At 49.4% G+C, this 27831-nt stretch overlaps 11 protein-coding genes across 11 annotated transcripts; 4 read left to right on the plus strand and 7 right to left on the minus strand.

Annotated features, from left to right (window-relative positions):
* Nucleotides 1–574: 574 nt before the first annotated feature.
* On the plus strand, nucleotides 575–7394 carry ANOM_008219 (sterigmatocystin biosynthesis polyketide synthase; the record flags this gene model as incomplete). Its single annotated transcript, XM_015553475.1, has 6 exons — nucleotides 575–861; nucleotides 927–1221; nucleotides 1288–5010; nucleotides 5063–5620; nucleotides 5680–7074; nucleotides 7129–7394. The coding sequence occupies 6 exons, from the start codon at nucleotides 575–577 to the stop codon at nucleotides 7180–7182; spliced, it is 6312 nt and encodes a 2103-aa protein (XP_015404703.1). The 3' UTR covers nucleotides 7183–7394.
* A 1504-nt stretch (nucleotides 7395–8898) lies between these two features.
* ANOM_008220 (MDR family MFS transporter) lies at nucleotides 8899–10926 on the minus strand (the record flags this gene model as incomplete). Its single annotated transcript, XM_015553476.1, has 5 exons — nucleotides 8899–9571; nucleotides 9652–10149; nucleotides 10216–10493; nucleotides 10565–10658; nucleotides 10732–10926. The coding sequence occupies 5 exons, from the start codon at nucleotides 10924–10926 to the stop codon at nucleotides 8951–8953; spliced, it is 1686 nt and encodes a 561-aa protein (XP_015404697.1). The 3' UTR covers nucleotides 8899–8950.
* A 664-nt stretch (nucleotides 10927–11590) lies between these two features.
* ANOM_008221 (cytochrome P450) lies at nucleotides 11591–12675 on the minus strand (the record flags this gene model as incomplete). The annotated part of the gene is made up of 4 exons (XM_015553477.1): nucleotides 11591–11762; nucleotides 11832–11998; nucleotides 12074–12184; nucleotides 12244–12675. 4 exons carry the CDS (start codon nucleotides 12673–12675, stop codon nucleotides 11591–11593), a joined length of 882 nt encoding a protein of 293 aa, XP_015404696.1.
* Nucleotides 12676–12681: 6 nt separating this feature from the next.
* Nucleotides 12682–13349, minus strand: ANOM_008222 (benzoate 4-monooxygenase cytochrome P450; the record flags this gene model as incomplete). Its single annotated transcript, XM_015553478.1, has 2 exons — nucleotides 12682–13084; nucleotides 13145–13349. 2 exons carry the CDS (start codon nucleotides 13347–13349, stop codon nucleotides 12789–12791), a joined length of 501 nt encoding a protein of 166 aa, XP_015404695.1. The 3' UTR covers nucleotides 12682–12788.
* A 284-nt stretch (nucleotides 13350–13633) lies between these two features.
* Nucleotides 13634–14782, plus strand: ANOM_008223 (aldo/keto reductase; the record flags this gene model as incomplete). Its single annotated transcript, XM_015553479.1, has 1 exon — nucleotides 13634–14782. One exon carries the CDS (start codon nucleotides 13634–13636, stop codon nucleotides 14780–14782), a length of 1149 nt encoding a protein of 382 aa, XP_015404694.1.
* Nucleotides 14783–15996: 1214 nt separating this feature from the next.
* ANOM_008224 (uncharacterized protein) lies at nucleotides 15997–17103 on the plus strand (the record flags this gene model as incomplete). The annotated part of the gene is made up of 1 exon (XM_015553480.1): nucleotides 15997–17103. One exon carries the CDS (start codon nucleotides 15997–15999, stop codon nucleotides 17101–17103), a length of 1107 nt encoding a protein of 368 aa, XP_015404693.1.
* A 591-nt stretch (nucleotides 17104–17694) lies between these two features.
* Nucleotides 17695–18753, minus strand: ANOM_008225 (uncharacterized protein; the record flags this gene model as incomplete). The annotated part of the gene is made up of 2 exons (XM_015553481.1): nucleotides 17695–18285; nucleotides 18511–18753. 2 exons carry the CDS (start codon nucleotides 18751–18753, stop codon nucleotides 17695–17697), a joined length of 834 nt encoding a protein of 277 aa, XP_015404692.1.
* A 1421-nt stretch (nucleotides 18754–20174) lies between these two features.
* On the minus strand, nucleotides 20175–20879 carry ANOM_008226 (uncharacterized protein; the record flags this gene model as incomplete). The annotated part of the gene is made up of 3 exons (XM_015553482.1): nucleotides 20175–20342; nucleotides 20397–20777; nucleotides 20829–20879. 3 exons carry the CDS (start codon nucleotides 20877–20879, stop codon nucleotides 20175–20177), a joined length of 600 nt encoding a protein of 199 aa, XP_015404691.1.
* Nucleotides 20880–22551: 1672 nt separating this feature from the next.
* On the plus strand, nucleotides 22552–23293 carry ANOM_008227 (uncharacterized protein; the record flags this gene model as incomplete). Its single annotated transcript, XM_015553483.1, has 3 exons — nucleotides 22552–22599; nucleotides 22659–23003; nucleotides 23120–23293. 3 exons carry the CDS (start codon nucleotides 22552–22554, stop codon nucleotides 23291–23293), a joined length of 567 nt encoding a protein of 188 aa, XP_015404690.1.
* Nucleotides 23294–24007: 714 nt separating this feature from the next.
* On the minus strand, nucleotides 24008–24849 carry ANOM_008228 (esterase/lipase family protein; the record flags this gene model as incomplete). The annotated part of the gene is made up of 2 exons (XM_015553484.1): nucleotides 24008–24361; nucleotides 24421–24849. 2 exons carry the CDS (start codon nucleotides 24847–24849, stop codon nucleotides 24008–24010), a joined length of 783 nt encoding a protein of 260 aa, XP_015404689.1.
* A 1552-nt stretch (nucleotides 24850–26401) lies between these two features.
* On the minus strand, nucleotides 26402–27143 carry ANOM_008229 (uncharacterized protein; the record flags this gene model as incomplete). The annotated part of the gene is made up of 4 exons (XM_015553485.1): nucleotides 26402–26476; nucleotides 26520–26711; nucleotides 26761–27041; nucleotides 27101–27143. 4 exons carry the CDS (start codon nucleotides 27141–27143, stop codon nucleotides 26402–26404), a joined length of 591 nt encoding a protein of 196 aa, XP_015404688.1.
* Between the last annotated feature and the right edge of the window lie 688 nt (nucleotides 27144–27831).

Genomic DNA, 27831 nt, shown 5'->3' on the forward strand with positions numbered 1-27831 from the left:
TCTGAGATCGGCCAAGATCCTCTCAATCGTTCTGTGTCGGGTACGCGAGGGAGATTGGGGGTGGCAAAGCCCGTGTCGGAAAGCGAGCGACACACGCAGATGCATCGGGGAAAGGCAACAGAGATCCGTATGCTGTCATGGAGATCATACAGGCTCTCCTTGCCTGGTGGATGTGTTGAAGCGCCCAGCTGGGGACGGCTGAAGAAAAGTCTAATGCAATCACATCGGAAGTGATTATAAGAGGTTTTCGTACACTCGAAATGGCTGAAGGCTCCTCTTGCTGACCCGAGAAACGGGGTACTAGACGTGCAGCCCTCAACTGAGTTTCTTAGATGGCCACATGCTTCAATAAGACATACAACATGGGATCATTTTCGGGAAGTAAGACTGGTCCACGGCTGTATGGCCTCTTGGTAATCTGGATGGCAGGGCTGACGGCTCCGATACGACTCAGCTCATCGGTCAACGACGAAATATCTCCTAGTGTAGTTTCAACTACTGATATAGCATCCTATAGCTCTTCGGGATGGACCTGCTTCCATCGAGTTTCAACAATCTCATACCCTATTCCACAATGGCTCAATCAAGGCAACTCTTTCTCTTCGGCGATCAGACGGCGGATTTTGTTCCCAAGCTCCGCAGTCTACTGTCCGTCCAGGACAGCCCTATCCTAGCCGCCTTTCTGGACCAGTCCCACTATGTTCTGCGAGCCCAGATGGTGCAGAGCATGAACATGGTTGATCACAAATTGGCTCGAACCGCTGACCTGCGCCAAATGGTGCAGAAGTATGTCGACGGCAAACTGACCCCGGCATTTCGAACCGCTCTAGTGTGCCTCTGCCAGTTGGGATGCTTCATCCGGTACGCTCTCTCTTTTTGTCCTACCCCAGATCGATTCCGCCACTTTCTTCTAAAGGTGCTACTAGGGAATATGAGGAATCTGGCAACAGGTACCCGCAGCCCAGTGATAGCTACGTGCTGGGGTTCTGCATGGGTTCCTTGGCCGCTGTGGCGGTAAGCTGCAGTCGTTCCCTGTCAGAGTTGCTGCCTATCGCTGTACAAACTGTGTTGATTGCCTTCCGCCTCGGTCTTTGCGCCCTAGAGATGCGGGATCGGGTGGACGGGTGTAGCGATGACCGAGGTGACCCTTGGTCTACCATTGTTTGGGGTCTGGATCCCCAGCAAGCTCGTGATCAAATTGAAGTGTTTTGTCAGTCCACTGTGAGTGCTTGTATATCTTTCGGTATCCAGTAAAAGATACGTAATACTAATGATGCAATAAAATAGAACGTACCTCAGACAAGACGCCCGTGGATCAGCTGCATCTCTAAGAATGCTATGACTCTAAGTGGCAGTCCATCCACATTGAGGGCGTTCTGTGCGATGCCTGAGATGGCTCAGCACCGGACTACTCCAATTCCCATCTGTTTACCGGCCCACAACGGCGCCCTCTTCACACAGGCAGATATCACTGCCATACTAGACACGACGCCTACGACTCCCTGGGAGCAACTGCCTGGCCAAATACCTTATATTTCCCATGTGACGGGTAATGTAGTCCAGTCTACCAACTACCGGGACCTTATGGTGGTGGCTTTGTCTGAGACTCTCCTGGAGCAAGTGCGACTCGACCTGGTTGAGACAGGACTGCCACGCCTTTTGCAATCTCGCCGGGTTAAGAGCGTCATCCTGGTACCTTTCTTGACTCGCATGAATGAGACCTTGAGCAACATTCTTCGAGACAGCTTTATCACTACTGAGACGAGAACTGACACCGGACGAGCCATCCCCGCTTCAGGTCGACCAGGTGGAAGCAAGTGCAAGCTGGCCATTGTGTCCATGTCGGGGAGGTTTCCTGAATCACCGACCACCGAAAGCTTTTGGGATATTCTTTACAAAGGCCTGGATGTTTGTAAAGAGGTTCCCCGTCGACGGTGGGACATCAACACGCATGTTGATCCTAGCGGGAAAGCACGAAACAAAGGGGCTACCAAATGGGGCTGCTGGCTGGATTTCTCAGGCGATTTTGATCCCCGATTCTTTGGGATCTCGCCCAAAGAGGCGCCGCAGATGGATCCAGCTCAGCGCATGGCCTTGATGTCTACTTACGAGGCAATGGAGAGGGCTGGCTTGGTCCCCGACACCACGCCGTCGACCCAGCGAGACCGCATAGGGGTCTTCCACGGAGTCACCAGTAACGACTGGATGGAGACCAATACGGCCCAGAATATTGACACGTACTTCATCACCGGTGGAAATCGCGGCTTCATTCCTGGACGCATTAATTTCTGTTTCGAATTTGCTGGACCCAGCTATACCAATGACACAGCCTGTTCCTCCAGTCTAGCTGCCATCCACCTGGCCTGCAACTCTCTCTGGCGGGGCGACTGTGACACAGCGGTGGCAGGAGGAACTAACATGATCTATACTCCTGATGGCCACACAGGATTGGACAAAGGGTTCTTTCTTTCCCGGACTGGCAATTGCAAACCGTATGATGACAATGCCGATGGTTACTGCCGAGCTGAGGGAGTCGGGACGGTGTTCATCAAACGGCTGGAAGATGCCTTGGAAGATAATGATCCCATTCTCGGCGTTATTCTCGATGCCAAAACTAACCACTCAGCCATGTCGGAGTCGATGACTCGGCCGCACGTGGGCGCCCAGATCGATAACATGACGGCGGTGCTGAATACCACTGGACTCCACCCCAATGATTTTAGCTACATTGAGATGCATGGCACCGGCACTCAGGTAGGGGATGCGGTGGAGATGGAGTCCGTCCTATCGGTGTTTGCGCCGTCCGAAACCGCCAGAAAGGCGGATCAGCCACTATTTGTCGGCTCAGCCAAGGCCAACGTTGGACATGGAGAGGGAGTGTCTGGGGTTACGAGCCTTATTAAGGTTCTGATGATGATGCAGCACGATACCATACCCCCGCATTGCGGCATCAAACCGGGGAGCAAAATCAACCGCAATTTCCCTGATCTCGGGGCTCGCAACGTGCACATTGCTTTTGAACCTAAGCCCTGGCCACGCACACACACCCCCCGCAGGGTGCTTATCAACAACTTCAGTGCCGCAGGAGGGAATACTGCCTTGGTAGTGGAGGACGCCCCGGAGCGTCACTGGCCGACAGAGAAGGATCCGCGCTCTAGTCATATCGTCGCCCTGTCTGCGCATGTGGGGGCTTCCATGAAAACCAACCTGGAACGACTGCATCAGTATCTCCTGAAAAACTCCCACATTGATCTCGCGCAGCTCTCATATACCACTACTGCACGTCGATGGCATTATCTACACCGAGTGAGCATCACTGGCGCATCTGTGGAAGAGATGACTCGCAAGCTAGAGATGGCCATACAGAATGGGGATGGAGTCAGTCGACCAAAAAGCAAGCCGAAAATTCTCTTTGCTTTCACGGGACAAGGGTCCCAATATGCAACAATGGGTAAGCAGCTGTACGATGCGTATCCAGCATTCAGAGAGGACCTGGAGAAGTTTGATCGGTTGGCGCAAAGTCATGGCTTCCCTAGCTTTCTTCACGTCTGTACTTCGCCTACCGGGGACGTGGAAGAAATGGCTCCCGTTGTGGTGCAACTGGCTATCGCTTGCCTTCAATTGGCCCTGACGAATCTCATAACTTCCTTCGGGATCCATGCTGATGCGACAGTGGGGCATAGTTTGGGGGAATTTGCAAGCCTGTACGCGGCGGGAGTTCTTTCCGCCTCAGACGTGGTTTACCTTGTTGGTAAAAGAGCAGAGCTTCTCCAGGAGCGGTGCCAACGCGGTACCCATGCTATGCTAGCAGTGAAGGCTACTCCTGAAGCGTTGTCTCAATGGACCCGAAATCATGACTGCGAGGTGGCCTGTATTAATGGCCCTGAAGATACCGTCCTCAGTGGTACCATCAAGAATATTGGTGAGATTCAACGCGCCGTGACGGACAACAGGATCAAATGCACGCTGTTGAAACTCCCGTTTGCCTTCCATTCTACCCAGGTACAACCTATTCTGGACGACTTTGAGGCCCTGGCTCAGGGAGCAACATTTGCTAAGCCCCGACTACCAATTCTCTCTCCCTTGCTGCGGACAGAAATCCGCGAACAAGGCGTCGTGACTCCATCATATGTCGCCCAACATTGTCGTCACACCGTCGATATGGCCCAAGCTTTGAGATCTGCTCGAGAAAAGGGACTCATCGACAATAAAACCCTCGTCATTGAGCTGGGGCCGAAGCCATTAATCTCGGGCATGGTGAAAATGACGCTGGGAGAGCAAATAACCACCTTACCCACTCTAGCACCTAACAAGGCCATTTGGCCCAACCTGCAGAAGATTCTCACCTCGGTGTACACGGGTGGATGGGATATTAATTGGAAGAAATATCACGCGCCTTTCGCCTCCTCCCAGAAACTGGTGGATCTGCCGAGCTACGGCTGGGATTTGAAGGATTACTACATCCCGTATCAGGGTGACTGGTGTCTGCATCGCCACCAGCAGGATTGCAAGTGCGCCACTCCTGGTCACGAAATTAAAACGGCCGACTATCAAGTCCCTCCTGAGTCGAAGCCTGACCGTCCATCCAAGCTGGACCCTAGCAAACAGGCCTTTCCCGAAATACAGACCACCACGACACTCCATCGAGTGGTGGAGGAGACGACTAAACCTTTGGGGGCTACCTTAGTAGTGGAGACAGACCTATCTCGGAAGGATGTTAACGGCCTCGCTCAAGGGCACCTTGTTGATGGGATCCCTTTGTGTACCCCTTCCTTTTATGCTGACATCGCCATGCAAGTGGGCCAATACAGTATGCAACGGCTCCGTGCGGGACATCCGGGGGCCGGTGCCATAGATGGCCTTGTGGACGTGTCAGACATGGTGGTAGACAAAGCGTTGATCCCTCATGGGAAAGGACCTCAATTGCTGCGCACGACGCTTACCATGGAGTGGCCGCCCAAGGCTGCTGCTACTACGCGAAGCGCCAAAGTCAAATTCGCCACCTATTTTGTACGTTGTCTCCAGGCTTCTTATAAGGGTAATGTAATACTAATTTATCTAGGCCGATGGGAAGCTCGATACGGAGCATGCGAGCTGTACCGTCCGATTCACAACCGATGCACAATTGAAATCTCTGCGCCGGTCTGTGTCTGAGTACAAGACCCACATCCGCCAGTTACGTGATGGCCATGCCAAGGGGCAGTTCATGCGATACAATCGGAAGACCGGGTATAAGCTCATGAGCAGCATGGCTCGGTTTAATGCCGACTACATGCTCTTGGATCATCTGGTGCTGAACGAGGCAGAGAACGAGGCAGCAAGTTGTGTAGACTTCTCCTTGGGATCGTCGGAAGGCATCTTTGCAGCTCACCCAGCTCACGTCGATGCCATCACCCAGGTGGCCGGTTTTGCTATGAATGCCAACGACAATGTTGACATCGAGAAACAGGTCTACGTCAATCACGGGTGGGACTCGTTCCAGATCTACCAACCACTCCATAATAGCAAGTCTTACGATGTATACACCAAGATGGGCCAAGCGAAGGAGAATGATCTGGTGCATGGCGATGTGGTGGTTCTGGACGGAGACCAAGTCGTTGCTTTCTTTCGCGGCCTTTCGGTAAGCCTTCGAATGAGAATAGACCCGATGAAGAGACTCGTACACTGACTGATGTTTAGCTGCGATGCGTCCCCCGTGGGGCACTGCGTGTTATCCTGCAGTCTACAGTGAAAAAAGCCGATCGCCAACTAGGGTTAAAGACAACGCCGCCGCCGACGATGCCAATATCGCCTTCCAAACCAGCTCCTACTCATGTTTCCGGCCAATCTGTTCCACCAGAGGCCAGTCATCCCCACACCCCGCCACAGCCAAAGCATTCCCCGGCACCGGAAACTACTGGAAGCGCTCCAGCGGCAAAAGGCGTAGATGTCAGTATTGAAAAGCTAGATGCTATAATGCGAGTTGTTTCGGAGGAGAGTGGAATTGCCCTCGAGGAGCTCACTGATGACAGCAACTTTGCTGACATGGGCATCGATTCTTTGAGTTCAATGGTCATTGGGAGCCGCTTCAGAGAGGACCTGGGGCTGGACCTGGGTCCTGAGTTTTCTCTTTTCATTGATTGCACTACCGTGCGTGCCTTGAAAGACTTCATGTTGGGAAGCGGGAATGCTGGCAGTGGCTCCAATGTAGAAGACTCTCCGTCAGCTACTCCCGGCACCAACCACGAAACGGATTGGTCTAGCAGTGCATCCGACACTATTTCCTCCAGCGAAGATCACGGTCATTCGAGTGAGTCCGGTGCCGACACTGGAAGTCCGCCTTCACTTGATCTGAAGCCCTACTGCCGCCCCTCAACTTCTGTCGTCCTACAAGGTCTACCCATGGTGGCGCGGAAAACTCTGTTTATGCTCCCTGATGGGGGAGGATCGGCTTTTTCTTACGCCTCCTTGCCGCGCCTCAAATCAGATACCGCTGTAGTGGGCCTGAATTGCCCTTATGCCCGGGACCCCGAGAACATGAACTGCACACATGGAGCTATGATTGAGAGCTTTTGCAATGAGATCCGGCGGCGGCAGCCGCAGGGTCCTTATCACTTGGGCGGCTGGTCATCCGGTGGTGCATTTGCTTACGTCGTGGCCGAGGCACTTGTTAACCAGGGGGAGGAGGTCCATTCTTTAATCATTATTGATGCGCCTATTCCCCAAGCCATGGAACAACTCCCCCGAGCCTTTTACGAGCACTGCAACAGCATTGGATTGTTCGCTACACAGCCCGGGGCTAGTCCGGACGGCTCGACTGAGCCTCCGCCCTACTTAATCCCCCACTTTACTGCTGTGGTGGATGTGATGCTGGATTATAAGTTGGCCCCGTTGCGTGCGCGCCGGATGCCCAAAGTCGGCATCGTCTGGGCGGCAGATACAGTCATGGACGAGCGGGATACTCCCAAGATGAAAGGAATGCATTTCATGATTCAAAAGCGGACTGAATTTGGCCCCGATGGGTGGGACACGGTCATGCCCGGGGCCTCGTTTGATATTGTCCGAGCGGACGGTGCTAATCATTTTACGTTGATGGTAGGTTGTGCTTCGACTACGATTGAACGGACCTGAATGCTAACACCTCAATAGCAGAAGGAACATGTCTATAAAATTAGCGATCTGATCGACCGAGTCATGGCCTAGCAAGCTCCGCTTCGGTGGGTGACGCGCATAGTTACAACTATGATGGGTGCTGGAGGAGGGAGGAAGCAGGGCCGTGTTTTTCATTTGCTCCCGCGTTTAGAAAAGACGAGATTGTGGTTTACAAACTTTTTTCAAAGGGCTCATTGTGTATATTGATTCGAACTACATATATAGGTACTTTTACGATGATATCATATACACCTTTTCACACAATTCGTATCCCATTCATCCTTAGTCTTGGAAGCTATGATGGCCAAAGTGTATCTCTTGTTGATCACAATCGGAAGTGGTAGGCGTAACTAGTGTCAATGACGAGCTGAATCTATATGGACGTAGGGAGGTTTTCTTTCCCTTGAGCAAGCGGTCCCGAATGGAGATACACTGATCGGACGGATACGTTCCACGCTCCAAGCCTCCAAGTGTCTAAGTTCTCTGGCATGCAAGGGCGCCCGGTGGGTACTAACCATGGGACAAGCGCTGGTTTGCTTGTTAAAATGTAGGACTGGAACCTCCAGTCCCGTTTCGCTTGAAGCAGGATGCCTCAGAGCCTCTTGTTGTGCTAACGTGTGTTGGGGATCTCCGTGTCAGCGCTACATTATTTCATTTCTTTTTTGAAGAGTGCCAATTAACGGCAACAACATTCAGATCACAACCGCCTGGTATTCCGTTCAACCTACTGTTCGGCGCGTTGGTCGCAGACATTGGAGTTCGGGGATCGTTTCGGACAGCGAAAGCGGGTTTCGGACAGCGTAGAACATAGCCACAAAACATTGTTCGGAAATTATAGCTCCGGATGACATTGCTGGTCCCAGAGAAGACTAGACCAGAAACGAGAAAGAAAGTGATGGGAAACCAAAGCGCAGGCATTCAATGTGTAGAGAGGTTGAGGGGAGGTTTCACGAAGTACTCATAGAAAACGCACGGCTGAGGTGCTGTTGTTATGCGGATATGCCCATGAACAACCGTTTGCTGTAGAAGTGGGCTTTTGCACCGCCAATGTGAGGGACTGACTATCGTTCAATCTAATCTGCCTGGCCGCATGATCCACCAGTTCTCGTGTCCAAATTAGAATTTGTAGTAAGTTCTGAATCGGAAGGTCTGTATTTTCATAATGATGTTGTGCTGTATTTATGTTTGAAATGCCTTGCTCTGTTTGTATGAAGGCATGTAGTGCCGGTGTCGATAGTTCGATCGCAAGATAACACATCGCGATACGAGATTTCATCGAGCATCTTCGTAGGGGCTCTGCGCCCAATGAAATAACCCGAAGTTGATTAAATTGAAATTATTGAGGGATTACTAGTAGTCCAAACATGCCAATGGAGGCATATCCTCCCATATGTATCGTTGTAAGTAGCGCTACGAATATATTACATGAGCGTCGCATAGAGTCATGACCCAAAGTGCGAGTACAACATACGCTGGTAGATGACGTTTATTATACAATTGTGGAGATTAAAAGAAGGGACCCGCGGTTGAACGAGGTAACGCCGAAGCCGTTTGACAAGAATTAAAAAGAAATAAACATCGCTCCTTTTCCTGGCCGGTTCGGGGTCCTCGCGCTCCCTTACAGGAAGGGAGATGAGAACGGGTCTCCGATGATCTGGAACGTGAACTTATGTGCACAAATGTTGAATAATGCGGGAACCATAACGAAAGAAAGAAGAAGAAGAAGAAGAAGAAGAAGAAGAAGAAGAAGAAGAAGAAAGAAACCCTAAAAGCAGAACCCTAGATACGGGTCATAAAGTTAGCCAGGTGCTATCGAACGTTACCTCTTCTGCTTGACATTTCTCCATTCGATCCCTACGGCGCCGGAAATGCTGAGACAGCTGCAGATAAGGGCTACTTGAAAGACGTCCACCAGTGCGGCGTTATAGGCCACCAGCACCTGGTCCATGTACTCGGGCTGGACCAGATGGCGAAACCCGGTGGCACCGGCACCCGCGACTGCCTCTGGGTCGAGACCTGGCAGTTGCAAGTTCGCGAGGTTGTCCGCTAGGTGGGTGCTGAAGATATTTTGCGCTACCGAGGTGAAGAGGGCACCGCCCAACATCTGCACAAACCAGATTAGTGCGGTTCCGATGGGGACTTGAGCCATGGGAAGGACGGCCTGAACGGCCACAGCCCCCTGCTGGAAGCCGAAGCCGACCCCTATGCCGTAGAGGAAGAGAAAGCCGATCCATTTGGATTGGGCAATATCCACGGTGAAGAGGGTAAGGCAGCCGGCACCAATCGACATGATCACACTACTGACGATGAACCAGGGGGCGTAGTGGCCTGTCTTGTTCGTCACAGCGCCAGAGATGATGGCGCCGGCGGTATTGGCCAGAATCAAGGCAATGGAATCAATGCCGGCCTGCACGGGCGATTGGTTGCGAATGGCTTGGAACTATTGGACATGCATTAGCACCATCGTCGCGCGCGGTGGGGCACATGGCACGGGGAGTAGACTAGGGAGAGGCAGGTTACCCAGATCGGCACATAGTAGATCATAACAAACATGGAGGCGCCGATGAAGAAGACGAAAACGGAGGCGCACGCTACGGATCGCTGGGAGGCTACTTGGATCGGCACTGGCGGTGGTGAGCGAGGCTTACAGGACGGGTAGAAACCAAGGGAGGATGACATACCGGTGGCGTTATCCTTCATGAGGACCTGAATGATGATAAACGTAATTAGGAGCACACCGAAGAAAACAAACAGCGCGATAATGCGTCCATTCGACCAAGCGTAGTCTACCCCACCCCACTGGAGCGCAAGGAGAACGCAGATGATGGCAGGGGTGAAGACGATCGTGCCTAACGGATCTAAGCCTTTCACCATCTCCCAGGCACCATGCGTGCGTAAGTCCGCCGATTTGGGGACCCGAAGCAGAAACAAGATAACCACAGCGGTAACCCCTCCGATTGGAAGATTGATGTAGAAGCACCATCGCCAGGTCACTTCGTTAGTGAAGGCGCCCCCCAACTGCAATTCACAAGGATCGGTTAATGGTGCCCGTCACTGTTGCCGGATGCATCAACGGTGACTTACCAGCGGGCCTGCCACCGACGCAATTCCGTACATCCCTCCCAAGATCCCCATATAAACCGGTCGCTTGGCCAAGGGTACAATATGCGCGATGGTGACCAGAGCACCTGTGAAGATCCCCGAGCTCCCCACTCCCGCGATAGCACGGCCAACGATGAGCACCACGGACGACGGTGCGACCCCGCAGATCAGAGAGCCCACCTCGAATATAAACAGGGCGACAAGAAAGACCCATTTGGTGCTGAAGAGGGCATAAAACTTGCCATATAGCAATTGGAAGGCTATCCTCCCCGGGGTGTCAGCGGAAGGGCAATTCGAGGTTGGGTAAAAGAATCGTCTCACGCGGACTTACCACACGTAGTAAGTAGATAAGCGGACGCATACCATCCAATATCATTCAACCGGTGGAATTCATCCGTGATTCGAGGGATGGCAACGGATAGGATCTGCACCACAATGGTCATCAGCTCAATAGCCGCCATGCCGGGGCGGACAAAGAAGAGCGCGCGGGGAACGAACGGTATTGTCAAGAGCCACGCAGAACACGGCGAGCAATAGGCTTAGCACAATGAGATACAGCTTCACGCCGGAGATGTGACTACTCGCCTCGGGAGCCTCGTCGATTAGGATGTCACGGTCGTTAGATGTCCGTGCCTCCCCATCGCCCGTGGGAATGCGCTCGGGGTCGAGCGCCGTCTCCTTATTGCCGTGCATACTTGGACTGGCTGGACGACGGTGCCGGATGGAGAGAAGAGCCTGGCGTTGTTGTTTTGAGACAGGGGGTCAAGGATATACGGGAGGCACAGGAGAACATAACAACACAACGATGATGAGGAGTGAGATGGAAAGGAGACAGAAAGACAGAAAGACAGAAAGACAGAAAGACAGAAAGACAGAAAGACAGAAAGACAGAAAGACAGAAAGAAAGGAAGAAAGAAGAAAGAACAAAGCAAACAAACCAGACTGTTTGTGTGGATTGTTCTTTGTTGCATTCCTTGCTTTTCGGGCGCCAATCGACCACATCCCTGCAGCAAGGCCACGTGAGGCTATGGTCCCATTCGATCTCTTTGTCTCATTGTTGGCATCGTGCCACGATTCTGATCTGGCGCCCGACTTCCTGCAGATCTCGCCGGGAAGGGAGTTGGCAGATGGATTGCATGCCACGCGCCTCGTATTCCAGAACGATGATTACACTGGCGAATACCATACGCACACGGCAACGGCAGATCTACAACCGTCCCCAGTAGATCGGCCAAGAAGACAATCGCAGGGCATCTACATTCTTCGAACTACCGTGTCTAATTAGGGTGACATTTCTGAGGTGCTCTGGGTACCTCTGGGTCACTCGATCCGCATCTACTCGTCTGTGCCCTCCCGCTTAATCCGCCAATCCAGTCACCTTGGCCTGGACAGTGAAGGGTCCCTTTTCCGGTGCAGCGAAGCCGAGATCGCGCTTCATCTGCAACTGCTCGACTGTCGTCTGGTAGGGGACCAGGTCGAAGCGTCTCGCGACGGTGGCGATGGCTAGATAGATTTCTGCTAGAGCGAAGCTAACCAGTCATGTCCCAATATTAGAAGACCCTCTTCATGAACCATCCCCACCCACAGGAGCGACTTACTTGATGCCGAGGCAATGTCGACTGCCTTTGCTAAAGACAATCATATACCGATGCAAGTTGTGCCCCTCGCAGGCGGCCTGCACCCAGCGATCCGGGTTGAAATCCTCGGGATGCGGGAAGATCGAGGGGTCCATGCATACGAAATAGGCGCTTTGACTGATCGGAGTCTAAGGACGAATAGAGAAGTCAGCCAGTGTTGTTCTTGAATTCTCTGGGGACGCAAAGAAAGCGGGAAGACTGACGCCGGGGGGGATAACAAGGTCTTCGTACACCAGAGGATCGTTGGGGTAAACGCGTGCAGATCGAATGATGAAGCCAAAGGAGAGCCGAAGGCTTTCATTGACAACGCCGGCCTATGAACCGCAGGTGTCAGGATGTGCATCGGACAAGGGGGGAACCAACGAGAACAAACCAAGAATGGCAACTGTTCCAATTGTGTCCAGGAAGCCGTGCTGTCAGGAAACGGCATCACAGTCCGAAGCTCGTCGCGCAGTTGGAGCAGCAGGGACGGCTTATTTGCCAAGTGGAACACCCCCACCGCCAGGGCCCGTGCCGTTGTCTCCGTGCCCCCGGCAATGATGTTCAATGTCTCCATTTGCAGTCGCGTGGCCGTTTTCTCCTGCTCCGGTACGTCGGCGGTGGCCATCGCCTGAAGCAACGTCTTCCGATCTCCCATCGTGCCGTTGTTCTTCGAGCCCAGGATCTCGCCTACCCGCCGTTCAGACAAAGTCCACAAGTGGAGGAATTCGCCAGCGGGGACCAGACAGGCGGGAAGATACCGGGCCAGCTTCAACAGACGCCCGAAAACGAGCAATACGGGGATCCAGCGACCCACGCTGTCCATGCCCGCAAGAAAGTCGTTTTTGAAGTCCGGCTCCGTGAGATGGCTCAAGTTTGTTCCGTATACATAATGCGTCGTGAGGTCGGAGGTCAACGCTGCAAACACATATTTGAGATCTAAGACGGTGTCGTGGCGATATGCTCCGTGAGTCGGGAGGCCAGGAGGTTCACTTTGCTTTGAATGACATGCTCAAGGCCCATGACGTATTGCTTCGAAAAGAAGGACTTGATGATTCCTCGTCGCAGCCGATGGTGATGGTGCTTGATGGTGGTGACCGTAACCTCTGGGAAAAGAGGGACTGCTGGGAATCCGGGATCTTTGTCCTGCTTTTTAGCCCCGCCAGCATAAATCTGATGGTAATAGTGCGAGTCTTGGATATGCACTTCGTTGGGATTGAATCGAATAACGGGTCCTAGGGGAAAGAGGTGGCTAGTTAGTTGTAAGAGTTGGTGAGCGCCAAGGGCCAACCCACCGTACTTGCGATGCAACTCGTCCAGCTTCCAGATGTACTTCCCGCCCTGCACAGCATCATAGTAATGTTGATACAGGTGCGTGATAGCGGCTATTTTCGGCCCCGGAATCTTTCTGAGAGGGTGAAAAAAGACACGATAAACGCTTCGCAGAATCAAGGCTACTAACAAGCCGATGAGCGCGGTGGAGACGGTTTTGGATACCATGGTATGTAATGTTGGTCAAAAAAGACCGTTTGATTCGTGCAGGACACATGTATCCACTCCTCCTTATAAGGGCCCTGTACCATTGCACTCCGCGTACCCCATGTTTGGGGCGGGGTTATTGAAACTGACCAGCCCTTGTCACTTCCCTGGAGCGATCCCGACCCTTCGGTGGCCGAAGGTGCTAGAGGGTCACTGACTTTGATCAAGTACAGATTGGCAGCGAAGCAAAAGGTACATCGATCTGATCCCCAAAGCCACCCCAAAGCCACCCAAGAATCCACACAATGTCCACCTCAGCTCCCCTCCTCAGTCGCTACCGACAGCTCTCCCCAACCGCGTCAATTCGCGTCTCTCCGCTCTGCCTCGGGGCTATGACCTTTGGTGTGTCAGACGGAGAGATGTTTGGCGAATGCAGCAAGGAGACGGCCTTTGCTATCCTAGATCACTTCTACCACCAAGGCGGCAATTTCATCGACACGGCAAATGGATATCGGGCTGGGGAATCAGAGATGTGGCTAGGCGAATGGTTGGCGTCCCGCAAGAACCGTGATGACATTGTCCTAGCCACCAAATATGCGGCAGGTTATCGGGGCCACGAAAAACACCGCATTCAGGTGAACTACGGAGGAACGGGGACGAAGTCAATGCGTCTTTCGGTGGACGCGTCTCTGCAAAAGCTTCAGACGAGCTATATTGATCTCCTCTACGTGCATTTGTGGGACTACACGGTTTCGATCCCAGAATTGATGCACGCCCTGAACGACCTGGTCGCATCGGGGAAAGTCCACTATCTCGGGATTAGTGATACCCCTGCTTGGGTGGTGTCCAAGGCAAATCAATACGCCCGGGACCACGGATTACGACAGTTTGTTGTCTACCAGGGGTTGTGGAACGCGGCGAATCGTGATTTCGAACGGGATATTCTCCCCATGTGTCGCGACGAGGGAATGGGCCTTTGCCCTTATGGAGTTCTCAACCAAGGTCGATTCCGGACTGAAGAAGAATTCCGGGAGCGTGACCAGACGAACAATGCCGGGGGACGAAATATGGTCCCACTGTCAGAACACGATCGTAATGTCTCCAGGGTGTTGGAGATAGTTGCCGCCTCTAAGGGTGTGCCGCTCTTGCAAGTGGCGCTGGCGTATGTGGTGCGGAAAGCCCCATATGTGTTCCCCATTGTTGGAGTCCGCAAGGTCGAGCATCTCATGGGCGTGGAGCCCGCCGTTCACATTTCACTGACGGATGCAGAGGTGAACGCAATCGAGAATGCATATGAATTCGATCCTGGATTTCCACATACCTTTCTCAGTGGTTCGATGTTTGCTCGGGGGACGCCGAAGGGTGGGTATGCTCCTGATGATGTTTGTTGGACCAAGATGCTGGGCACTTTTGACTGGGTTGAGGGAGCGAAGCCCATTCGTCCTCAACCATAACCTGTTGCGATACCCACGATCCAGGAGATGTTTAAATGAAGAATCGATTCTTTCTTGAACAATATGAATTGCTTGCCCTGTCACTCACAACACGATTGATATCCCGGTATGAGTTGGCAGTCGTTGAGATCATCCGTGTCTTTGTCATAAGAGAGAGAGGGATTCCGAGAGACAAGGCCTATCATGTCCACTATAGCACGAATAGGTCAATTAAACTAGTCACCTCTGCCAAAGGGATTCTGTTTCATGTATTACCATCGTAAATGTCCACCTCGACGTAACACGAGTTGGTTCTTTAGGTATTCCGCACCTAGGCCTTATCAGCGAGTGAGTATCAGGGTATCTGTCCCTTGAAGGGTCGATTGGTCATGGGCAATGCCTTAATCCTGCTCTGCCTGGTTTAGCCACTCAACTAGTCTGGCACCACTCGAGATGGAGCTGTGCAGACTATTTAGGCTGTTTTGAACCCGCGGAGCGCCAAGAATGTGGAGTTCTCCGGTTATTGTTTTAATGTTTCCATTCAATACATCCGCTGTACCCACGAGTTAAGGGTCTCGAAACGCTGAGTATTTTGCCTTGTGTGATCTTCAAAATTTATTACTGATTCTACTCAATCCATATAGGTGTTCGTGGGAGGTATTCTGTATAGGGGGTTCGGTACTGCCGGATCTACCCGCCGGACGTAATGACTACTACTGCTGCTGCATAGGGGGGATAAACATTGTCACCTTGATGGCCTGGATCTTTAGCCTAATAAGGATAAATGGTGACTGTGGAGTATAAGGAGGGGATTGAAGTGTTGGTTAGGACAACGGCTTGCAGGTCTTATCCCGAATGGAAACAGTCATTTGATGCTATACTCAGATTCCACGGAGCACATTTGACTTCAACGCTTTATAGCCATTTCATCTGCATCCCTTTGGATACATCAACATGTCAGGGCGCAGGGGAAACGTTCTAATGTCACCTGGCGGTGTTTTTGCGAGTTATTTCCTGCTGCTTCTTGGAAGACTCTTTACCTGCGCGGGCTTTGCTAGAGCGGACAATCCAATCGTCCAGAACATCTATACAACAGATCCGGCACCGATTGTTCACGAAGGTCGCGTCTTTGCTTTTACCGGACATGATGAGGATAACTCAACGTGGTATACTATGCTCGATTGGCGTCTGTTCTCGTCAGCAGATATGGTTAATTGGCAGCACCATGCTCGCCGATGAGCCTAAACACATTTGCCTGGGCAGATGCAGACGCATGGGCCGGACAGGTAATTGCTCGGAATGACAAGTTTTACTTTTATGCACCGGTTCGCCATGGTGCAACTGCCACCAAAGCCATCGGGGTTGGCGTCAGTGATAATATCACTGGCCCGTACACCGATGCATTGGGACACCCTCTGGTCGAAAATGGAGCGATCGACCCTACAGTATATATTGACGATGATGGTCAGGCCTATTTGTACTGGGGAAACCCTGGTCTGTGGTATGTCAAGTTGAACGAGGATATGATCTCCTATAGTGGAAGTGTCACTCCAGTCGACCTCACGGTTGAAGGATTCGGCAGCCCAAATGAGGGTTCCGACGAGGAGACTTCATTTGACGAGGCGCCCTGGATTTATAAACGCGACGACATTTACTATATGATCTTTGCTGGCAACTGTTGTCCCGAGAATATTCGATACTCGACTGGCACTAGCATCACTGGACCCTGGACATATCAAGGCGTCATCATGCCGACACAGGGTGCTAGTTTCACAAATCACCCTGGAATTGTCGATTTTGCTGACAGATCATATTTCTTCTATCACAATGGGGCCCTTCCCGGTGGCTCCGGCTATACGAGATCCGTGGCTGTCGAGGAATTCACCTACAATTCAGATGGTACGATACCTGAAATCAACATGACTGAAGATGGCCCGGCACAGGTTGGGAATTTGGACCCATATTCCCGCCAGGAAGCAGAGACAATTGCTTGGTCCGATGGCATTGATGTGGAAAGTTCCAGTGACGGTGGCATCCATGTCGCATATATCAACAATGGCGATTATATCAAAGTCAAAGGTGTTGCATTTGGTGACGGGGCCTCCAGCTTTGCTGCTGGAGTAGCATCAGCAGGCAATGGTGGACATATCGAGCTGCGCTTGGACAGCAAGGATGGCACGGCCATCGGGACCTGTTCTGTTCCCATCACAGGAGGGTGGCAGGCGTGGGAGACTGTGAATTGCTCGATTAGCGATGCTACATCCACTCACGACCTGTTCTTTGTTTTCACTGGCAATAGTACTGAATATTTATTCAATTTCGATTGGTGGCAGTTTAGCTGATGTCCATTTGCTGACATTGGCATGATTCTTTCAGCCACCATAGCAGAACAGCTGCGGCATCGCAAGTTCCTTACCACTTGGGGATATGCAGACCATGAGGGATAAAGGGCAATGGGTTCTGCTTTCTATCGGGATAACCATGTATATAACAAAGGGGTATCCACATATCAACCAAAACCGCAAGGGGGCGCCCAAAAGGGACCCCCATTTGTTTCCAAACCATATAAACCGACTCTCATGGCATTAGAAGGGGCCCGGACGATGATATTGACATCTACAAACTACATCATTGAAGAGGTGAGATTGATTAAGATCGAGTGGTACCGTTTCTCTAGATAACCGATCTCCAGATCGACAAAATCATCGCGAAGCCTGAGCAGGCTGTTGCAGAGCCCCCACACCGCTACCTTGTCAATATCCATTGATTTTCAAACAATACTTGCCGGTAGGCTTATATCCTTTCTGGTGCGTGGACGAAGTACTAATATCAATAGATTGGTGTGCCCGTCGACTGGTCTGAAAGCGAGTGAAAGTGAAATAGATGACAACCGACAGTCGACCCAGCATGTATACAATATCTTTAAATGCAATTCAACCTGGCTCATTGATAGCTACCATGTAGTCCCGAACTTGACTATATGGCATGAGAGTAATCTCAGCCACCAGTCCTGAAGCACAGAGCTTGTGGCACATATCCAAATCCACCAATTTTCCCCCTCTTAAACCACATTTTTGCATCTCGTCCCTTACACGAAATTCCAAATCACCAGCAAGCTTGATGTAATTCTGGGCTACCCCTTGCGGAGGCCTGTCAAGCGACTGGTCGGAGGCATTCAACCCCGTCAGAGTATCGTATGCGGTGATGTGGAATTCAGACCAATATTTGAAAGATTTGCTTTCGGTGTGATAGTTCTTCTCAATATCCCACCAGAGAATATGCAGTTTGGCCTTGATATCGAGGCTTTCAATTTGCTCCGATGAACTAGTGGCAGAAGAGAGGAGCACACCTGCATCGGCCCCTAACTTCAGATTATCCACGTAGTAATCGCCATATATTTTCGAATAGTAGGAAGGATCATGGCGTGACCGTCGGGTATCCGCCAATGCATCCAGCGAGAAGCGAGGCCCACCCACATGGATGGTTCCTGTTCGAATTGTTGCGTGAAGAGAGGCCTTCAAGTTCTGTTCTCCCGTATTAGGATCGGAGTGATTCCAAAGTGAGATAAAATAGCACCATCGTTGTTCGACGCATCCTTATTGTACTTTCGACTGACACTACCATTGGCAAAACTGCACTCAGCACTAGCCTTACCCGAAACACTCAGATGTTCATGCGAACTCTTCGAGTTTGACGTGATAGCTTTATGGAACGTACACTGTGCGCCTGAGTCATTTCGAAAAAAATACCCTCTCATCCAATATCCGTTGTGAGAACGCGTTTGTTGTTCTGAATGGGGCTATCGCATCGTCGCTTTCGAGACTCGAAGAATGACATCCCCCTGTCAAAGTTGCAATTGGCTCATTGTCGGGGCTGTTAGCCCAGGGCAAGGTAATTTCTGCCCCGCCAACAGATGCTAGATTAAGAGAGGGCAGGGTGGGATCTTCGGGGAAGATATCTTCGATATTCTGTCCGTTGATGATCGAAGGCATTGTGTGGTGTTGAAAGAAAACGCACCTTGGACAGCGATGGCTTGAAATGCAGGGCAGATTGGGCTTTATATATTCCGTCTGGTGGTCTGGAGGGGAGTAATTGACCTTAGTGGGTCTTTCTTCGCTGATCGTACAGCTGAAGGTTTGAGCGTTGAGCAATATTACTGGTTAAATTTGACTCGCAGTTTGCAATACAAACTTTCTATAACTTCGTAGTAAGATGTGATCCTTCAGGCTTTTATTTAGAACGATCGTAAATCATAGTGTGTGATCCAAATTATGGTTTTCAACATTGAGATTCTTTCCAATACCATTTTTGATACAGGTGTCACGAAAGTCACACGGGAATTCGAGTGGTCGGCACAAGACCAGCCAGCCTATTCTCCAGAGGATTCGTAAGAGCTGCAGATACCTACTATAGATCCGTAAGTGCCGGCAACCTTGAGAAAGACGACCGAGACTAAACCGAAAACACACCGGCACATCATAAGAATCCGAGTATTTCGCCCCTCGGTCTTGCCTTTGCTCCAATTATCATAAAGCCACATACACCCCATCGACAGCAGCGCCACGCTTGGGCCAAGTAGAGAACCAATGAGCGAAAGAAGACCATAAAAGATTGGCCTAGCACTAGCCACAAGGTAGGCGATAACAGCAATGCCACCAATACTGCCTAGCCAGGCTACGCTGTGTTTCAATGTGTTCTGGCTGGGGTGTTTAGTTCCCCTGAGCCGGCGAATAAAAACATACCTTGCAGGTAACTATAATCCCATGAGCCTAATGACATTAAGAGTTGTACTGGGAGCGCTTGCATGGGCGACTATGGTTGTGGTAACTATCAATCTGAGAAGCGCAAAGCTACAGCAAATCCTTTTGACAATTGGCCCAGCGGAACCAAGGGCAGGTAAGGCAACATGAGATGCGCAAGAATAATAGCCTATACAGCCGATTGTAATGTACATAGATGTCATGCGGTCTTGACAAATAAGCAAGGATCGGGTATAGTGATGGGGATCTTGCATCTTTGGAACAATTGAGAAGAATGCTGAGGTACCCGCACACACGAGTAAGAGTACGGACACAGCAGTGATAGCCACTGTGGAAGATGGGTTTTTGATGAGTTGACAGTCAGAAACCCAGCCAAATATGTGGATTCTATAGAGCAAATATATAGGACCAAGCCAAACATAGAGTTGACCGGGTAGACTGCGGCAATATCCTTAATACCCATGGGCGCGTACTACTTTGATTTATTAGTTTCAGCACATTAGCCAGACTATCTAGATCTCTTGCTATATTAACTGGACAAATTGATGCAAATAAGGGTTATGTAGGTAACTTGAAAAAGCATGAGGAGGTCTAGACAAGCTGGGTAGATATAAGAACCACTTGATAACATGTTGGGTAAACCCCAAATATCTCTAACAATCGTTCTTACGGACAATCACATTCCAGTTGTCTGCATAGAAAGCCTGTCCACCAACATAAGAGCCAAGCTTCCCCTCCTCCCACTGATAGCACCAGTGGATGAGTTTTTCCGCACCGTTAGCAATTTCGGCGAACGAGTCCAGCGTTTTGGACTCAGCGTTCTAAATCTCATTAGCGCTTATCCTCGTCAACAATGTCATGATCAATTCACGTACGTCATTGCACCACCAAATCGCTGCGTTGTAAGAACAACTAACTCGGCCACAATTGCCCGGGCCTGGTCCATTTACAGGCTTGCCGGGGACGCCCTGAAGGTACTCAATGCCTCGGCTAATGGAGGCAGACGATGCGGGAGTGAAGGGGTCGCCGCAGTGGTAGCCTGTAGGATCTGCCCTCTTCATCAGAGATTGCTTTGCTTTCCCTCGGGCTCGGATTTGTGCTTCAGCACTGGAGTTTTGCTTTGAAAGCTCGGCGACAACATCTTCGACGGTGCCTTTGACATTGATGGGATCGTTAGACTCTGGAACTTGAACGCTCCATTCTAGGTCCTCGACGCCATATCCTGGAGGGCCTTGTGCGGAGCTTTCGACTGGACCCTAGCAGCCGGTTAGTTAGATCTTTACGGTTCCATGGAGATGAAGACTTACAGCTGCCACCGAACAGGCAAGGAGTACTGCGATCAATCCGGTGTATTTCATATTGAAAAGAGAATTGGAGTCAAACAATCGCCGTTAGAGCAATAGCTTCTTGATTTCTGCTCAAAGGAAAGGGAATAGAAGATGCGAACTCATTTCCTTTTATCTCTTCCCTGGCCCCCATGCCATAGAACTCTTTCGGGTTTAGACGCTTACAAGCATTAATAACCATTGAGAGTGAGCTATGTCTTTCACCTAGCTGTGCCCCTCTCCACGCATTGGATCGAAACTGATTATTCTATTTCAGGCTCGTTCTACAACTGTGAGTGCACTGTCGGAGTCAATTGGTGGGTTTACCCGAACATTCCCTAGGAATCAGTAAATTGATTAAAGTGGGGTCCGTTTGTTGCTTAGCTGAAGGATGTGCATCGATGCATATACGCACCAAGTAGTGGATATTGAGATCCCAACTCGAGGACTTACCTTCTTGGCATTCTCAGACCCGTTCATATGCAACCGCAGCAAACGTGAAGAATCTCGAGTCTTGTCCTACGAGATGTACTGCTCTCTCGATGTTTTCTAGTTCATTACTGCGAATATATTATTTAAGTATGAAATTGAAATAGGTACTGCCAGGGCGGCCTAGATAACCATGCGTATTAACTGGTCATAGCTCTACTCAACTGTTCCCCACCAAGAGCTGGTTGGTTCGTGGGGCGGATGCTATTAGCTTAGGGGCGGAATCCATATGCAGGGAAGATGCGAGATGTCAATGCAACATAATTGTTACGGCCCCCAACAATGCGTGCATTGGTCCATCGGAGTCAAGAGGTGACCCTACCCTGGCTCAAGAACATGGACGTGCTCCGGCATAGTGCTTAAGCATCCAAATGTCCTTATTGAATTTTAAGAATCGGCGTTCCGCTGTATCATGATTAGCTTGGTTCAAGCTATGGATTGTACATACATATGTAGGGCTCTGCTCACACAGCGACGCAATGAAAGCAGAAGAGCAATGTAAATGATCATAATCGGAAAGGAATCCTTCTATCCAACCTATGCTGAACTTTGCGCTATTCGGCAGAAAACGCATTCTCTCATGCCGGGCAGGTTGACAGTTGCCTGGAAATGGCTCCATTCGGAACCATATTTCTATAGAGACGTAGCTTTGCTGTGTTGGGTTAGAATTTTAGGCTGTTACTACATGGACGTCCAATAGTTCTGGTGTCTGCCTTGCTGAATCCTAGCTCCACCATATCCCAACATTCTACAGAAAGATGATTGGTGAGACTGCCGATATTTCAAATCTGCCTTTTCCCCCCTATTTTACGTTGTCCGTTCTGGAACTAGCGGAATAGATAATTGGACCCTTTAGAACTCTGCAACAATCCCCGATTCCTCTTAGTAGGACTCGGAGTTATCGTTCTTTCTTCTCCCGACACTATTACTATATCAAGTCACTCATACGATCCATTGATTCCTTCAAGTTGCATATACGCCGTTTTCGCCCCAATATGTGATATTATCAATGACTATGGATGCATGCGGCCACGGGGCTCGGGATTCATTGAATCGACTAACCGGCATGCGGGTCTGTTTCCTGCCAAAATGTTCTCTTTGAAGCTCGGTCAAAGCCTGAGTTGGATAAGTATAAAAGTCGGATGATTGCCTCGCTTCCTTGTTGATACTTCAGGTTCAACAACCTTCAAGTTAACCAGATCTCCAGTACTTCACCATGCGTCCCACCTTTGCCATTGTCATCGCCGCCTTGTTCTCTCTTGGGGTACTTAGCTCCTGCCTTGACATAGCTTCGAGTCCAACCTGACTGACCTTCCTCTTTAGGCTCAAGCCCTGGAGGCTCCAATTGAGGGTTACGGTGTTGAAGACTTTGAATGGGAGGTAGAATCTTCACCCGGTAACAAGCTCCGCGTCCGAGGAACAATCGAAGAAGTGGCCAACCATGTCCGTTCCATCAATCCCAACTACAAACAGGAGATCAGTAAGCGCGACGATAAGGGCTCCTTGACAGGCTCCCTGGAGCAGCGCTACGACAAGGAGAGTATAATCTGCTACCCGAATGGATGGGGCGCTGCAGATGGAAACAAGGTTCAGGAGGGAGTTGAATACCTCAAAAATGACGTTGCTGGAAAGCCTACAAATGGGCCCGGACCTGGAAACTGTGGCCGGGTGAGTTGCAGTTACAACAATGCTATTTGGTGGTGCAATGATAACGTCAGTGTCCCCTTGGCCGTTTATAACAGGTAGGCTACTAACAGTAAGCTAACTGATTTTTCTTCGTGTAGACCGAAAGCAAAACTTTGGACTCTTTCCGAGAAATCGGTCTTGCTGCTGAGGAAATCTGCAACAAGTGCTGGATGTCTGCTGTTAGTAGTGATTCAGGCTTCGAGAATCTTTGTGCTGGTCAGATGTTCATGAAGGACAAGTGGAATGTGATTGTACGTGATGCGAAGTGTTAGTTTGTCCATGTCTCTAGACTTGGGATCAAGACTAGGGTGTGAAATAGAGCTCACGCGTATGTTGGGTGAAAAGGGATATACTGGCTCAAAGCTGTATGCCTACGAGTACGGACTCAGAATGGCCAGGTTTTGGAGTGATGTGTGAGATGCCATAGAGACCAACACTATCTGGCCATCGGAATAGCTACCTTGCAGATAGATAGATGAGCAAATGGAAGGAATCCAGAAAATGCACTGAAAAATCCGGAGGCATCCAGGAAACGGGGCACAACATAATTATGGATACTTTGAATGGTGCTTCGATCATGGTCTTAAAAGAAGTACGGGGGACGAAGATTGATACAACGGACTAGTCGGGCGTGTAGAAGCGAGCAATATCTCTATCTGTAAAATTCACAACCTAAACCTAGCCTTTGCAAATAGAGTGCAGGTACAGTCCCTTTGAATAAGTTATCACACCCAAATTAGCAATACTTGCACATGTTGTGACCCCCTACCCTTCTTTTGATTCTCAAGATATATTCAGCTCGAAATAGTCTGTAAAAAGATTTGGAGTTTACTCTCGAGGTAATCAGTGTTGAAAGGCTTTTCAAGTTCACCAGCCCGTCTTATATTCGAAAGGCGTCAGTTGGTAATAATTTATAGAGCAAGTCAACTTGACTGGTGTATATTCCTCGTTCTATAGCATGCCGTGAGCACTGGATATGCTACCATCTACTGTGCGATAAAACCATCAATGAACTTGGTAATCTGCTCCGCCAAAGCCTGAGGCTGGCTCACAAATGGCATGTGTCCGGTCTTAAAGTCCACAACTTCCCATTCGACGTTAGACTTCTCCAGCCACATATCTTGCAATGATGAAGGGTTACAACAGTCGTCCAGTGTACGCACATACGCTCTCCTACCATCAAACGCACTCTCCGCCCAGGCTGGGGCAGTGGCGGGTGTTTCAAAGGCTCGAAGTGCGTGTGGCTGCATTAACTTATCCAATTCTGGCTCGAGGGCACGGTCGCAGTCATTGTACAAAATCTGCATCGCCGGTTCGATGACAGCAAGCCCCTGAGATGGCTGGAAACAAAATTATTAATACTCTATGGTTATGATCCCGCTTGTTCTGGGGCCCATACCTTGTCTACTTTGATGAATGGAGGGTAAGCGCCACCTACGGCAGTAAAGAGAGATTCTCCATCAAGTGTAATATTGCCCGCCACGTAAATAAGGCCGATGATGCCAGTAGATTGACCTTGGGCTCTTCTGGTCCCCTTTGCAAGTTCTTTTGCTGCCCCACCTGCAACGACACCCCCGTATGAGTGTGCGATGATGACGACATCTTTACCATGTTCGTTCAAAAGAGGGAGTAATACGTGGTTGCGCACGAAAGCGATATCCTGAGGAGAGGACACTTTGGCCGGGTCAGATGGATTGCAACTGGGGTATGATCCTGGGTGTGTTGCGTATCCAGCTTTGGTCAGATACGGTAGCAATTTCTCGAAGCCTTGAGGTGTGCCGAAGGCACCTGGAACGATAACGACCACTGGGAGGTTCGCCGAAGACATAGTGGACGGGATTCTGACTTGAAAACAGGTTGCGACTTTGTTATGTTGAATAATATTGGTGAGAGGAAAAAGGTTGAGAAGTCTGGATTTCTACCAGGAGCTAAAGAAGGCGGAGTGCCAGATTAATATGGTGCGTAATCACAATCAGCTCAGTGTGAGGTTACAATGGAACGCTTGCGAGTAAGCCCTAAAAGGACCACGCCCTTCCAATGGAGGTGCTGTACCCTACCAGGATGTTATTACATGTACATACATTGGTGGTACATATAGGTTAGTGGTAATTCGTGTACTAGAATATATACCTACAAGGGGAACTAAGTGGTGGTTGCATACACTATACGTATCTCGGTAGGTCGGGACAGCCCCTCCTCTCCTCTCGTACTTCAGTTGTCGAGTGGATAAGGATTCATACTAATGTTACAACCGACTTACTACGGTTTTCATGAAAGAACGTGGTGGCGAAAGAATTTGATCTTCAGATTGAGGGTAGGCATTCAATTGAACGGGAAACAAGATAGAGATTAAGACGTTTTGTAAATTCCGGGATAAATCGATGAGGAAGAAACCATGGAACAGTTTGTGGTATTGATCAAAAAACAGGCAAAGCAGAAGGCAAAGCAATATACGAACTGCAAACTTGGAATCCTGCCGAGGAGTTGCTCCTCGAAAACATAGCCACTCACGACAGGAGAAAACAGTGGAGCTTCACTTTGTCGTACACTAGTGACGGATGTTTCTTTGTACTTTTCGGGGCTGAAAGAAATCACTGATTGACAAGGATCTCGCTGTACTGTACATCCTGTACCTGAATTCGGGTCCTAGAGTGGGGATCTTTGCGTCGATACGGGCCGAAACCTTGGAAGTACCTTAGAAAACCAAACTTTCGGCAGCGCTTAAATACACCATCCTAACCTAGAAGGGGTCCTAACTTGAAGACTGAAGTTCGTATGAGTAGTGCTATTTATTATAGTAAGATAATGAGAATTAATTATCCAGAACTATAGAAATCTTTATCATTTTATATACAAAATGTAACTGAAATGTCACAGTGCGCTCCTCTCAAGTTCTCAACCTCTCAAAGTCTGCGTAAGGAACCGATTGTGGGGGTATTCACTGGAACAATAGTAGCAATAGTTGTGAATGCGATCAGCCATGGCTTGGACTACGATGTAGACAAAAGACACGTCCCGATTTTGTGGTATACTGCTGGCCTCAGTTTTGATAGTATGTCAGGGCGATAAATGAGACAAATAGACGGAATCGCAAGAAGGCCTCTGATACTTGCAGGTACTTACTATAAAAAGATTAGTAATAATTTATCAATATAATTAACCTTTACCTCTGTAAAGGTTTATATACTTTTTCACAATGATCGTAATCCATTTAAAAAAGTAAATCCTTATAATTACCGATCTTTTTCAAGATCGGCGTTTATAGGAAGATACTTTAAGTATAGATTATATAATCTTTTTCCTATAATAGAGCCTTAATATCAAAGAAGTATATATATAAGACAGAATCCTTACAGTAATGGTATTTATTGAATATGCAATTAGCGAGCTATAACCTGCCTGAATTGGTTCTTGACCGAGTCATAACATCCCTCTAAGTCCGCGTCGGAATCAATCTACAAATGTTAATTAAAGCAATCACCCAGATGTTCCACATACCTCTATTATCCTCCCTTTATATCTGAGTTCATTGATGATCGGCATCGTCTCCTCATAGAAAGTCTGTAATCTCTTCCGAAACGTGACCTCGTTATCATCAACTCTCCCAGATGTTTTCTGTCGATTGAGAACCCGCCGTAGCATCGTCTCATCTGGGCATCGAAAGTAGAACGCTGCATGAGGATCACCAATCTATCTCGTCAGATTCTTCTCTCTATTGGGTGGATGGTGTGTTATCTACCTGCTCCTCAAACGCGGCTACTTGCTCGTTGTTCCGCGGAAAATTGTCAATGATGAATACAGTTCGCCCGTTGTGTATCTGCCGGTTGATTTCGGGGATCATGATATCCATGATGATCTCAATGGGTACACATGTGCCACCCTCCACCATGCTCTGGATCAATGACCACCGTGCAGGGTTGGCCTTTTGGTCGCGGAGAAGATCTCCGATAGAGAGATGGGCTACGTTAAATTCTGTCGCGAGTCTGGTGCATATTGTTCCTTTCCCTGCGCCAGAGCCCCCTGGATGATTTTGTTAGTGGTAGTCATTCATGGTGATGGTTTGTGCAGACCGAAAATACAAATAAACTTTGCGTTCTTGAACGGTGAGGTTGTTTGTTCCATGTTATATAGATGATTATAATGATCAACGGATATGCCGGATGTTTCGATACGACAAAAACTCCTTCATTCGAAGTATTGTTTATAAAAGAATTTTCGTCGAGCTGCCTTCGGCTGTAACAGAGTTTGACTCGGAACTGGCAATGGCTGTACGAGACTAGTTGAGAAAGACCCGCTACAAAGGCATGCCAAATAAGTTGTGCGCTGATCACGTGAAGTTTTACATACAAAACTCGAAAATATATTCATAGGAAGTCATGTGATTAGCGTACAACTTATTTAGTCCGTATTAAGATATACATTATAACTAGACTGGTGTTTGGCTTAGAGTGGCATAACCTAACCATTGTAACCTAACCTAACCTAACCTAACTAGGGTTAATTAGGTTAAAATATAAAATTCCTTAACCAACCCCTAATTAAATTAAATTAAAATTAATTAATCTTTTTAGACTGGAATTTGGCTAGGTTAAGTTAGGTTAATGGGGTCAGTTATATCTAACTACTAAGTTATAGCTAGGTTAATAAAATTCCTATACTTAATTATAGAGTGGCATAACCTAACCATTATAACCTAGCTATAATCTAACCTAACTAGGGTCAGTTAGGTTAAAATTGTTACGCCCGGGTATCCTACCTAAGGACTCTGCTAGACTGCGGCACGATCCGCAATGTCTACGGATATCCGCAA

The sequence above is a fragment of the Aspergillus nomiae genome (genome assembly GCF_001204775.2).
Source record: "Aspergillus nomiae NRRL 13137 chromosome Unknown contig00247, whole genome shotgun sequence".
In the NCBI taxonomy this organism is placed as follows: Eukaryota; Fungi; Ascomycota; class Eurotiomycetes; order Eurotiales; family Aspergillaceae; genus Aspergillus; species Aspergillus nomiae.